General features: G+C 42.5%; 1 protein-coding gene across 1 annotated transcript; it reads right to left on the bottom strand.

The window, feature by feature from the left end:
- Window positions 1-5,370: 5,370 nt before the first annotated feature.
- LOC311581796 (ATP synthase F(0) complex subunit B1, mitochondrial-like) lies at window positions 5,371-6,005 on the bottom strand (the record flags this gene model as incomplete). Its single annotated transcript, XM_084754334.1, has 1 exon — window positions 5,371-6,005. Exon 1 carries the CDS (start codon window positions 5,935-5,937, stop codon window positions 5,371-5,373), a length of 567 nt encoding a protein of 188 aa, XP_084610460.1. The 5' UTR covers window positions 5,938-6,005.
- Between the last annotated feature and the right edge of the window lie 7,853 nt (window positions 6,006-13,858).

Genomic DNA, 13,858 nt, shown 5'->3' on the forward strand with positions numbered 1-13,858 from the left:
TTATTGCTTATCCACACTTGTTTAATGTTCGTACATACACTAACCATCAGGCTGCATGGAACATTGGAAAGAGGCTGAAATATTTCAAATATTTTTAATATATGGATATTTAGTGGTATCATGTAAGTAAATAAGAAAACCATTAGGGCTTAGGGCTCATGTTTTTGGCCCTAAAAATGGAAATTATGTGGGCTAAATGCCCTATCTTGTCTAGGTAGTGTTCAGCTGAAACTTTACCCTTGGAAATTTGCATGCTGAGATGGTAAAAAGTCAGGCCATCCCCCTGGAAGCCTGACAAGTCTGGACCACACAGGCTAATTTCTGCCCAAGTCTCCTCAAAACAAGCAGGTCACTGTGTTTACTCACTTAAAAAATTATATTAACAACTTTGGAAGGTCTCAATGTGTGTTTCTTCTCTTGGTATCTGTTTTTGTCTTTCATTGAAAATAGATTTTTCTTTTTTCATACAATTCATTTTGGTTACAGTTTATTCTCCTTCCACTCCTTCCGGTCCCTCCTGTCTCTTGTTAGAAAACAAACAGGCTTCTAAGAGATAATAGCAGAATAAAATAAGATAATAAAACAGGTGAATCACAAAAGGACAAACCAAGCACAGAGAAGGTTCTCTGATGAAGGCTGAACAAGGCACTGACCTATGAGTATAGCAGAACGTCACCACTTTATTGCTACATTCATTTTGTAGAATTGTTTATTTAGTTTTTCTGGAGGTCCTCGGGCTATCTAGTCTCAGGTTCTTAGTCATCCATGACGCATCGCACGTGGGTTCCAACTCACGGAGTGGGCCTTAAATTAAACCAGATGTTTCTTGGTTGCTCCTGCAAGCTTTGCGCCACCATTGCACTAGCATGCCCTGTGGGCAGGACACCACTATAAATTGAAGGCTTTGTGGCTGGGGTGGTGTTTACATTTTCCTTTTGGTTGCACACAGAGTCAGTTTCACTTCATCAGCTAGTATGAGTGAACGCTCTAGGTAGGCACCAACTAGACTTCTCTGTGTTCAATGAGTTGTGTGGGTATGGTTTTTTTTTAATGGCCCTAATATTTTATTTCACACATAGAATATGAACCCTAAGAATACAGGGACAGGAGTCAAAGAACCTAGTTTTAAAATTTCACAGTAATCATGAGAAGCAATATAAATTAGTATGAATAAAATTTATTTGAAGAATTAAAATGGCTCATTGGAAGCAATAAGATTAACCCAAATAAGGCAGGAAAAGTAGAGGGGAATGTGTGTAACATATGGTGGTAAGCAAAAGTAAACTCAAGTGATAAACATACAGATAAATAATTCAATAATTTCATTAATTATAAAGGATAAAACATTTTCTTTTTTTTTTTTACATTTTTTTCTCCTTTATTAATTTATTCTTGTTACATCTCAATGGTTATCCCATCCCTTGTATCCTCCCATTCTTCCCTCCCTCCCAATTTCCCCTTTTTCCCCTCCCCTATGACTGTTCCTGAGGGGGATTACCTCCCCCTCTATATGATCATAGGGTATCAAGTCTCTTCTTGGTAACTTGCTGTCCGTGGGTATGGTTTTCAGCAATAGATCTTTGAAGTCCATTTGTAGAGAGCAACCTCATAGCCTTGGCAACATCCTGGATTGTCCGGGTATTTCCTTGGGGACCACGTTGGCCAACAACTCAACTGGATGTGACTCACCTCTAGTACTGTAGCTTCATTAGGCGACAAGAGCTCTCCAGTCAAGGCTCTGTCTCCCGTTATCTGATGTATAATTTAGTAAGTTTCTACTGTATCCCTCAAGTGGCCCTTCATTTTAGCTGTCCCTCCCCCACCCCATATGCCCTCCCTCACCCTCCTCTTCTCTTCCCCCCTCCTTGTTTGACCCTCTTGTTCCAGTCCCCTGCCTCAACCATTCATAACTATTTACCTATTTCCCCTTCCTCAGGAGACCTGTCCCTCCCACCCAGCCCCTTTCTCCATACATAACCTCTGCAGGCCTGTGCACTGTAGCTTGCTTATCTTACAGCTAACCCCCACATATGATAAAACACATACCATATTTGTCTGAGTTCCATCATTCAGAATGATTGTTTTTTCCATCCATTCACCTGTACATTTCATGATTTCATTGTTTTAAACAAAAGGGTAATATTCCACTGTATTTGATGTACTGTTTTTTATTCATTCATTTGTTGTCAGGCATCTAGGTTTTTAATTTTCAGCTATTATGAGTAGAGCAACAACGAACATGGTTGAGCAAGTGTCCTTGTGGTAGGACATCCTTGGGTATATGAGGCTTATTTTGGGTATTATGCCTAAGAGTGATATAGCTCGATTTTGAAGTAGACCACTTCCCATCTTCCTGAGGAACCACCACCTTGACTTCCACAGTGGTTGTGCAAGTCTGAACTCCCACCAGCAATGAATGAGTGTTCCCCTTATTCCACATTCTTGGCAGCATGAGCTGACATTTGTCTTATTGGTCGTGGCCATCCTGACTGATAGAACGGAATCTCAAAGTAGTTTTGATTTGCATTTCCCTGATGACTAAGGATGGTGAACATTTCTTTAAGTGCTTCTCAGCCATTTGAATTTCCTCGTTTCAGAATTCTCTGTCTAGATCTGTACCCCATTTTTAAAATGGGCTATGTGTTTTCTTGATATCTAAGTTTTTCTGAGTTCTTTATATATTTTAGATATTAGCCCTTTATCAGATACGGAGTTAGTAAAAATATTTCCCCATTCTGTAGGCTGCCACTTTGTCTGGATGACAGTGTTCTTTGCCATAAAGAAGCTTCTCAGTTTCATGAGGTCTCATTTATTAATTATTGATCTTAGCTCCTGTGCTAATGGTGTTCTGTTCAGAAAGTCATTTCCTGTGCCAGTGAGTTCAAGGCTGTACCCCAATTCTCTTCTACCAGGTTCAGTGTATCTGGTTTTACATTGAGGTCCCTGATCCATTTGGAGTTAAGTTTTGTGCAGGGTGATAGACATGGATCATTTTGGACGTCCAGTTTGACCAGCACCACTGAAGATACTGTCTTCTTTCCAGTGTGTATTTCTGGCTTCTTTATTTAAAAAAATCAGGTGTCCATCCATAGGTATGTGAACTTATATCTTGCTCTTCAATTCCCTTGATCAATGTGTCTGTTTTGTGCCAATGCTATGTGGTCTTTAGTACTATGGTGCTATAGTACAATTTGAGGTCATGTATGGGGACCCCTGCAGCAGGCCTTTTATGATTCTGAGTATTTTAGTTGTCAGGAGTTTTCGTTTTGTTTTGTTTCCATATGAAGCTGAAAAGTGTCCTTTCTTGTAATCCTGTGGAGAATCGTGTTGCAATTTTGGTGAGGATTGCATTGAATCTGTAGGTTGTTTTTGGTGGGCTGGCCATGTTTACTATATTAATACTACTGGTCCATGAACATGAGAGATCTTTCCATCTTCTGATATCTTCTTTGGTTTATTTCTTCAATGTCTTAAGGTTATTATCATACAAATATTTCACTTGCTTGGTTAGAGTTAACTCAAGACATTTTATATTTTTTGAAGCTATTGTGAAGGATGTTGTTTCCTGATTTCTTTCTCAATACCTTTGTCATTTGTATATAGGAAGCTACTGATTTTGTGAGTTAATTTTGCATCCAGGTACTTTGCTGAAATTGTTATCAGCTATGGGAGTTTCCCAGGGGAATGTTTAGGGTCACTTAACTGTACTATCACATCATCTGCAAATAAAGATGCTCTGTTGCCTTCAGTTGTCTTATTGCTCTGGCTAGGACTTAAGTACTATATTGACTAGATTTTAAGAGAGTCGGCAGCTGTCTTAGTTAGGATTTCTATTGCTCTGAAGAGACACAATGACCACTCCTGTAAAGGAAAACATTTGATTGAGGCTGGCTTACAGTCTCAGAGGTTTAGTCCATTATCATGGGAGGAGGCATGGAGGGACACAGGCAGACACAGTACTAGAAAAGGAGCTGAGAATTCTGTATCTCGATCTTCAGGCAGCAGCAGGAGACTGGAGCCACAGTGAGCATCCCTTGGGCACAGGAGACCTCAAGGCCCGCCTCCACAGTGATGCACTTCCTCCAACAAGGCCACACGGATTCCAGCAAGGCCACACTTCCTAATAGTGCCACTCCCTATGGGCTAAACATCCAGACACAGGGGTCTGGGGTCATTCTTTCTTATTATGGGGTCATTCTTATTCAAACCACCACAGCAGCTTGTCTTGTTCCAGATTTGGTGGGATTGTTGTGAGTTTCTCTCCACTTAAATTGATGTTGTCTATGGGCTTGCTGTTGACACATGCCGCATTTATTTCCAATTTCCCCAGGACTTTTATTATGAACAAGTGATGGATTTTGCCTTTTCTATATCTAATGATATGATCCTGTGAGGTTTTTTTTTCTTTCAGTTTGCTTATATGGTAGATTACATTTATCAATTAACATATATTGAACCATCCCTAAATTTCTGGGATGAAGCCTACTTGAACGTGGTGGTGATTATTTTCTAAGTGTTCTTGAGTTGTGTTTGCAAGTATTTTGTAGAGAATTTTTACATCTATGTTAATAAGGGAAATTGATCTGTAATTTTCTTTTATTGTTGTATCTTTATTTGGTTGAAGTATCAGGTGATTATGGCCTCAGAAAGTGAACGGACAATGTTTCTTCTGTTTCTATTTTGTGGAATAATCTGAGACATATTGGTATTAACTTTTATTGAAAGTATGATAGAATTATGTGTTAAAAACCATCCTGCCCTAGGATTTCTTTTAGGGTGATGGGAGACTTTTAATAACTGCTTGTATTTTAGTAGGAGTTATAGGTAGGTTTGTTTAAATTGCTTATCTGATCTTGACTTAACTTTGGTAGGCAGCATGTGTCTTGAAAATAATCGTAGTAGTAGTAGTAGTTGTTGTTGTTGTTATTGTCGTTATTATTATTGTTATTCTAGGTTTTCCAATTTAGTGGAATACATGCTTCTAAAGTGCACCACTAGGTTTTCTTCTGTGTCTGTTATCCTCATTTTCATCTCTAACTTTGTGAATTTGGATCTTCTCTCTCTATCTTTTAGTTAATTTGGATAAGGGTTTGTCAATTTTATTAATTTTCTCAAAGAACCAACTCTTTGTTTTACTGTGTATTTATTTATTTATTTATTTATTTATTTATTTATTTATTTATTGCTGTGGTTGTTTCTATTTTATTGGTGTCAGCCCTGAGTCTGGTTATTTCTTGCCATCTGTTCTTTTTGGGTGTGATGTTTTCTTTTTGTTCTAGAGCTTTCAGTTGTGCTGTTAAGATTCTAGTATGAGATCTTTCCGATGTCTTTATGTAGGGGCTTATTGTTTGCCTCTCAGAACTGCCTTCACTATGTGCCATGGTTTGGGGTGTGTTGTGGCCTCAGGGCAATGTTCTTCCTCTGAACGTCGAAGAGGCGGTGGTGCTTCTGAACCAGTGCGTGCCGTGCTCTCTCCGTGTCAGCTGCATCCTGGATCTGTTTGATGGTCCAACTGCTTTTACTTCTTCTAGTTGAGCCATTTTTTTGCTCACTAAGTTTATCGATAAATTCTCCAATGGAGGCGCCATGCTTCTTAATCACATAGACCATCAGCCCTACTACTGATATGGTCGAGAACGTCTCTGGGGTGATCACATAGATTTCTTTGGATAAAAAATACAAGCAAAGCCCAGTCCCAAGCACGTAGGGTCCTGTTACACCAGTTTTAGGGTAAAGGAACTGGAAAAATTCCTCAGGAATCAGCCCAAGACGTGCTTTTCCTCCATATTCAGGAAGAGGCGGTACAAGGGCAAGACGTGGCTGTCCTGTGTGAGAGACCCTTGTCGCCTGTAGTACCCCTGGTCCCAGGACGGCCGCGTTCCTCAGGCACAGGGCTGCTGCGGTGGTGGCAGAAAGTACCACCCGGGACAGCATCATCCGCGAAGGTCCAGACAGCTGTCTCAGGGTCCCTGTGACCCCGACCCGATAATATCAGGGGCAGGAACAAGATGCTACTAAACATTTCTTAATCCAATCAAGTTGACAGTCAACACTCATGATCACAGCTGCCACCACAAGATACTTAAAGCTGGGACTTAGAAAGAAAAGCACTTGATCTAGTCACAGGTCCACAGGCGTGGTGCTGGCATCAGTTTGGCTCTGGCAAGAACCTCATGGTGAATGTCATGGCAACTGTGGATGCATGGGGGAGGGGGGAATAGTTCAGATGGCAAGGACAACCCAGTTCTGCCTGATTCTCACAACTCCACAGGGGCTAACTGAACCCTTCCGAAAATAACACCTCTAATGATCACCAAGCCTCCATTCCTTTTATTACTGTTGTTCGTTTTCTGATTGTTGTTTTGTTTTGTTTTGAGACACAGGCTCTCTACATAGCCCTGGCTGGCCAGGAACTTACTATGTAGACCAGGCTGGCTTTGAACTCGCAGAGATCTAACCGTCTGCCACCTGAGTGCTGGGATTAAAGACATGTGCCTCCAATGCCTGGCTAAACCTCAATTCCCAAGGTTTCTATCACTGCCCAACATTACCAGCATACAACAGGCAGATGTGGACACCTCGGAGCACATGAGCAAACCCACACAGGCCCTCATCTCGGAAAAATGATGGAGCATCTCTGAACACCCAATGTTTATATTATATCAAGGTTTCAGGCACATTTTTATTTTAGCATGTCTTTCTATGAACAGTCTTCTGCTGGGACAAGGGTTCTCTGGGTGTAACCTTCAGAAATCCCACTAGTGAGACTTCTGGGCACAGCCACTCTATCTCTTGATCAGCGCAGATACTGCAGTGAGCAGCAAGTGGCTTTGTCATGAAGAACTCCGCTGTGAGCTGGGCTTTAGAAATCTTGTCTATAAGGCTTTAGACCCTGGGTTAATAGTCTCAGTTCAAGCAGAGCCAGGCAATTTCTCTCATTGGCTCAGCAGCTCACTTTCCACTCCCTTTGGAGACCTTCTGCCCCAAGTCGCTAGTTATGACCACAGGCTTCCATCTCACCATCAATTTAGGACTGCTCAGGACACAAATTGGCATTTTTATTCCAGTTCTCGAGAAATCTTTATAACGTCTAATGCAAAAAAAAAAAAAAGTTAAAAAAGTTAAATAGCAGAAGAGTCCTCTGAGGTAAAGTGAAATAGCTTGGGTGATCTCTCCTATGACCCGGCTCCAGCCCTTGCTATCTACGCCACTTTAAACATCCTCACGCACCCTCCTGGAGGATGAGAAGTTTCAGGAGGGTGTTTATGACTCAGGCTTTTGTCATTTTAAGAAGCAATGTGCAGAAAACACCCTCGAGCATCCATCTGTTTTGCTCCGCTCCCTGGGCATTCTGTCTTTGCATCTTATGACCGACTATGACAATGCTCTCCAGCGTTCTCACACTTAGTCAGATATCTCCAGGCTCCGTTTGTTTCATTTCAAGGCTATACCATAAAGCCGTTTAGCCCACACTATAATAGTATCTTTCCGGATTCCGTGCTTTCATTACCCATCCTGAATAGGAGGATATGCTCCCACAATGCACCGAGGCATGTATAATACCCACTGTGGAGGAAGCAATCACTTCTCAGAATATAAAATCACACAGGGATCAGAACATTTACTCTTTTACTTTTCGTGCTGGTAATTTTCTTTGTACACTGCTTGCACACCAGCTCACAGACTGACTCAGTTCCCTATTGTCTGGAGGCTACATAATTCTTGGAACACTACCAGCTGTATATTACCCAGCCATGATGTCAGTCATTACCCTATTTGTCAGAAACCAAAACCCCAAATCCTAAGCCCATTTCATACCTTTAAGCATTTGAAGCACACACTGAAAAGACTCAGCTTCCTTATGAATCTTTAAAGAACAGAATGTATCATCAAAAGGAAACAGAGATCACTTTAACATCTAGCTTGCGCATTTGAATGATGTCCCTTGGTTATCCAAAATCCATAAATGAAGTAAATATAAAATTGAGGTTGCCTGTTTTAATGGATGACTATATTTCAGTTATCATGGTCAGAGGGAACCCTAAGCCTTTATGAATTTTTTATATGGTAGATGTTACCAGTCATTAGGAAGGGGGGTCCCTAACAGACAGAAAGGGGAATCTAAAGCAACAGGAGTCTTGGACCCAAGGGTCGACATAGTGGCAAGTTCCTTGGACTTGGACTAGGTACTGAACAAGCCAGCAGCCCAGGAATGCAAATGAGTCTCCACACCCAACAAACTAACAAACAAAAAAAAACCAGCCAATTTACTCCAAATACCCAAGGCTGGTTGAAAATTTGAAGATTATTCAGTATAAGCCACCACACACAGGCTGAAGAAGAAAATCTACAAACTTTAGCAGTGTACTAAAATGTTTAACTACATTGAACACTAATTCATGACAAACCAAGTTTTTAAAACTCAGAACAATGGGAACGTCTCCAAGTTACAGACAGAAGCTGCCCAGCCAACCCTATACTGAGTAATGAAAGACTGAAAAGCTTCTCCCTGGGATCTGGGACACCCCAGAGACGTCTGTTGTTTATTACTTTTACCTGATATAGTGTTATAAATTTTCCCCTCTTCAGTCTGTATAAATGTCTCCACGTTCAGATGACGTCATTGCTGTTTCAAAAACTTTTTAAGGAGAGTTTTTAAACGTTTAACTTGGTGTGAATGTATGAGTGCTTGCATGTGTGTATGTGCATGGTACCCGTGGAGGTCAGAAGAGGCCATAAAATCCCCTGGGACTGGAGTGAAAGGAGGTTGTGTGTGGCCATATGGGAGCTGGAAACGCAATGCAGGCCCTCTGCCAGAGCAATGATAGTGCCCTCCCAAATCTCAGTGGTGGGGAACACCCCTAGAAATAATAAGTACATTATATATCACAACTTATGCATCTGTTTATTGAATTTCCATATGCCTTTTTTATGTTAATATAAAAAAAGAGAAAAACATCAAAAACAACAATAGACTTAATGGATTATTACATGGAACATAGCACCCAAGTTATAAAGAATGTTGCTAGCCCCCTAGATGACCCCCTGAGCCCCATTTTAATAACAGCTTGTTTGTTCTTCATGAGTTGCTACGATCCTGACTCATTGTACCATTGGGGTTTCTCCACAGCTTTCTTGCATGCATTTATTTATTTATTCTTTTTTTTTCTTTCTATTTTTTGTTTTGGTTTTTCTTTGTGTTTGTTTGTTTGTTTGTTTGTTTGAGACAGCATTTCTCTGTGTAGCCTTGGCTGTCTTGGACTCACTTTGTAGACTGGGCTGGCCTCAAACTCACAGAGATCCTCCTGCCTCTGCCTCCCGAGTACTAGCATGCATTATCACGCCCGGTCTCGCGTGTATTTCTAGTTGAAGACTAAAGTCCCAGTTCTCCACATGGGAGCAAGGGAATTTAGATGTCACCAAGCAAGTTAATAAAAATCCTACCAGCAAATTAAAATGGAAAGAGTCAGAATCATCTGTGATGGTTGGTGAGATGCCTCAGTGGGTAAAAGTGGCTGTTGCTCAAGCCTGGTGACCTCTGCTTGATCCACAGAATTAATGTAAAATGCTAGATAGAATGGCATACATCAGGAATCACAGAACACCACAGTGAGATAGGAGTAAAGGCAGGAAAATCCCCAGAATTTACAGGCCAGCTACACGGAGTACACAGTGGAAAAGAAACAGGAGAAACCCTGCCTCAAAATAAGGTAACAGCTGACTCCCAAAAGTTGCTCTCTGACAATCACATGTGCGCCATGGAGTGAGCACACCCATGCTCATACACACACATCAATGCATGCACACAGTAGTGATAAATATGCACCAAAAATTAAAAACAATAAGACCATTTAAAAATATGTACATGTAGTTCCCCCACTTTTTTCCTTAGCTTGAATGAGCAACTCCATGGCTGTCTGTAAGTCTGTATATAAGTTTATAGGTATAGTTCAACTGTCATTTATAAGGAGGGAGGTACTTCTTGGAGACTCCAGCCATGAGATGGGAAATGAACAGGAAAGTGTTGCAATGCCAGACAATGAAGGTGTTCTGAAAAACTGCACAGCTATGGCGACAAAAATCAGAACCAGTGTGAGGAGACTTCAGCAGACCAAAGACAAGTCTCCTTCCTGTGAGACTCACGGTGCCGAGACCCACCAGGAGCAGGGGTGCTCCTGCCTTCAGGCCACACTAGGGCTGGGCTGTTCATCCAGAGCCTTCTGGCTTCCAGGACTGAGAGGGTGTGGCTCCTCAGACGGCCTCTGTGTTGTTGAGGGATGCTCTGACGACTCCGGTCCTCCATCCATGGGAGTTTCTAGAGAACCCCAGGACCAGGGATATCAGAAACTTAGCCTCCTGTTTTGAGACTCATAAAGAACTGTAGAAGTTAAACACCAGTGCTTCATATCATCTCAAAAGAGAACCAGAAATCAATGTGCGCCAAGATCAAACACAGCCCAGAATCTTGTCAAAGGGACTGAGTGCTGTTCTAATCCAGTCTGGACCTCTGGACCAGCTGCTGGTTGCCAGGAAACACAAAGGGCACAGAACACGGTGACTGAATTACAAAGAGCAATTAGTAAACCGTGAGAAACTCAGCCAGTCAAGGGTCCACTGTAAGGAAATGAGCACAGGACAAACCCCATACATGGAAGAGTTGACCAAAAAGGGATGCGTGTGGTGAGCACTGATTCCCAGCATAGCCAGGGATAGCGAAGGGCTTCTATTCTTTTATAGCAAAAAGTACTGCTGCCCAAAAATAAATCTGATAATAATCTAATTTTATCTCCCTTAGAAGCATGAGATCTTTGTTTTAAGTGCTTAAATATTTTTCCCTCTCTTCTAAAATCCAGTACATTAACCAGAATGTCTGATATTGTTAATATTTGCCATTTTTCTAATCCCTTTTTATTTTTATTTTTTTACTTCTTTCATTTATTTCTATTGTTTGCTTGCTCTTACATCATGTTTCCAGTTTTCTCTTCATTTCAAAATTCCATCTCCATCTCATTTCTAATCTTCTTATGAATTTTGCTACATTTCTTGAGGCTTCTTCGTTCCAGTTATGTGTCTCATGTGTTGCAGTAACACATGTGTGTGAAGCTATCACAGGCGCTGACTTCCGCACTTTGTAAGGAAAAAAGAGCGATCGCTGAATGTTGTCCTTACATGTCAAAAGTTTGGTGCAAGCAATGTGGTGATTAGAAATTTATAGTTTAAAGTCAACTATTGAAAAATAGAAAAGCTGTATAGAAATTAGAAATACCTTTTTTTTTCCTCAGAAAAAGAGCAACAAATAAGATTACTGTTCCAATCCCAGCTATCTGGGAGAATGAAGCAAGAATGTCACAAGTTCAAGGCCGGCCTGGTCAACTTATACAGCCCAATCACTTTTTTTTTAAATTTAGCTGTTTTTATTTTATGTATGTGTATGTTTTACCTGCCTGTGTATCTGTGTACTGTGTGTATACCTGGTGCCGAAAGAGACCAGAAGAGGGCGTTGTATCTACTGCAGCTGGAGCTGCAGACAGCTGTGAGCTACTCTGTGGGTGCTGGGAATCAAACTCAGGTCCTTTGGAAGAGCTGTTGGCTATGTTCCTAACCACTGGCCCGCCCCTCCAGCTGGCTTTAGGACTTTAGAACTGGTTTGTAAGGAGGAGTGGAGGGAAAATTCTGGAGCCACAAGCTAAAGAAGCCCTAGGCCGTGATATGGAAGTCAGAAGTGAGGCTTGTGAGAGGTCAGGAGAGGACGTCAAAAGAAATAGTCCAAGCCCGAGGAGGGGACTAAGGGCCGCATTAGGAACTGGACTAGAGGCCCTTCCTGTTGCACTGTAGCGAAGAACTTGGCGGGGTCCTGTGAATATGAGCGAGGCCGCGAAGGGAATAGGCTGATTCGCCGGGCGGAGGAAAGTCCAAGCTAGTGTAACAATCAGGCTAACATCACTCGCCACTGCTCACCTCATTATGAAGATTGACAGCAGGAGACAGCAGTGTGGAGCAGAAAGACTGAAAACTGCCAACGCGGTTCGGTAAAGGAGCCACGACTGTGACAGCTCCCGCGGTGGCGCCTCACAGGGAAGAGGCAAAGGCTGCCCAGCAGCTGTCACAGCTCCTCCCGCAGTCCCTCGCCTAGCAGAGGCAGTGGCCATGCCTGTGGCCCGCCTCCAGGGACTACGTTACCCCTTTCTGTTTATTGTTAATAAACGTTCGGGGGTTAAGAAACGGGGGTTGGAAAGGGGCCACTTTATAGAGAATACAGCAGTTTGATCACTGCTGTCGGGGTATAATTAAGAGCTGCAGGCATCTGGCTCTGTAGCTGAGGCCTGGTAATCCTGAAATAGCAACTGGTTAGAAAGTCTGGTTAGAAATCTTTTGGATCTATTGTTGAAAAAAAAAATCTAGACAAGAAGCTTATGAGGCAGGGTGTGGTTGGTAGGATTAAGAAAAGGAAGAGAAATAGGCTTAAGAAGGGTAGTACCCAGTTCCATGCTGGACTGTCTGTCAGTGATCCACAGGCCACAGGCACTGAGCTCTTCCTTGTGTATTTTGGAGATCCACCTGGAGGGACACACATAGCCAACAGTCTTCAGAGAGGTGAGATAGAGCATTATTTAGTAGCGGATGTGCAGAGGTTAAGGTCTGAAACAAGAGATGGTGTGACCGAGAGATGGGATCAACATCATCTAAAAGAGCTGATGTTCGGGTGTAAGGGCCTTTGAGGAGCTTTGGACCACTTCTTCTACTGAGTCTGTACCTAAAGGTTGGGCATGTGCGCTGTGTACTCTCTGTGTTTCAATTGTGTCTGGTGGGAAGCTATAGTAAACGCTATAGTAAAGTTCACCAGTGACCCCAATCTTCCATCTGGAGTGCCATGTCTCCTTAATTATAAAATAGAAAATTTCTTTTAGATCATTTTTGTGTGTGTGTGTGTGTGTGTGTGCAGAGACAGACGTTGCCATCATTGAAAATCAAGCATGCCAATTTTGGCCATTCGCACTGTTCTGAGGCCAAGCTGTTTGTGGTAACAGAGCGCAGCTTTAATAAAGCCTGAGTCTGTGGAGGAAGGGAGGGCGGGTGGGAAAAGAACTCTGCTGGAGGCAGTTTCTATAAGCTCCAAGTGGGAGCTGAGAGACGAACAAGCCCAGGAGGCCATGGGGAGGCTGTGGGACTCCCAGCACAGAGCTGAAGACAGGAAAGACGATGACAGAGGCTTGAAAGGAGCAAGGAAGCTTCTGGAGCTTAGCAGGCAGCCCCTGAGGAGGAGGAAAGCAAACGGAGGATTCCGATAGACAGAGAGGAGCAAGTGTGTTAGTAACTAGAGAGTTGCCCACATGGTGGGGCCCTGGAGAGTGAAGCAGGCTCCGGGAGGCAGAGAAAGTCTCCTTACTCAATAGGTGAGGAGAGACAAATGGTCAGGGCAGTTGCACGGAGGAAGCTGCTGGAATTTGGAACTTTTTTTCCTTTTTTTTTTTAATTTTTATTTTTTTTAATTAATTTATTCATATTACATCTCAGTTGTTAGCCCATCCCATGTATCCTCCCATTCCTCCCTTCCTCCCATTTCCCCCCTACTCCCCTCCCCTATGTCTGTGTCTGAGGGGGACCTCCTCCCCCTGTATATGCTCATAGGGTATCAAGTCTCTCCTTGGTGACCTATTATCTTTCCTCTGAGTGCCACCAGGCATCTCCATCCAAGGGACATGTTCAAATATGGGGCACCAGAGTTTGTGTGAAAGTTAGATCTCCTTCTCCACTCAACAGTGGAGAATGTCCATTGGCTAGTCTGGGTAGGGGTTCGAGGTTTACTGCCTATTTTTTCCTTGGCTGGTGCCATAGTTTGCGGAGGACTCCAGGGCCC

Source organism: Acomys minous, assembly GCF_964271855.1.
Source record: "Acomys minous genome assembly, chromosome: 13".
NCBI lineage: Eukaryota > Metazoa > Chordata > Mammalia > Rodentia > Muridae > Acomys > Acomys minous.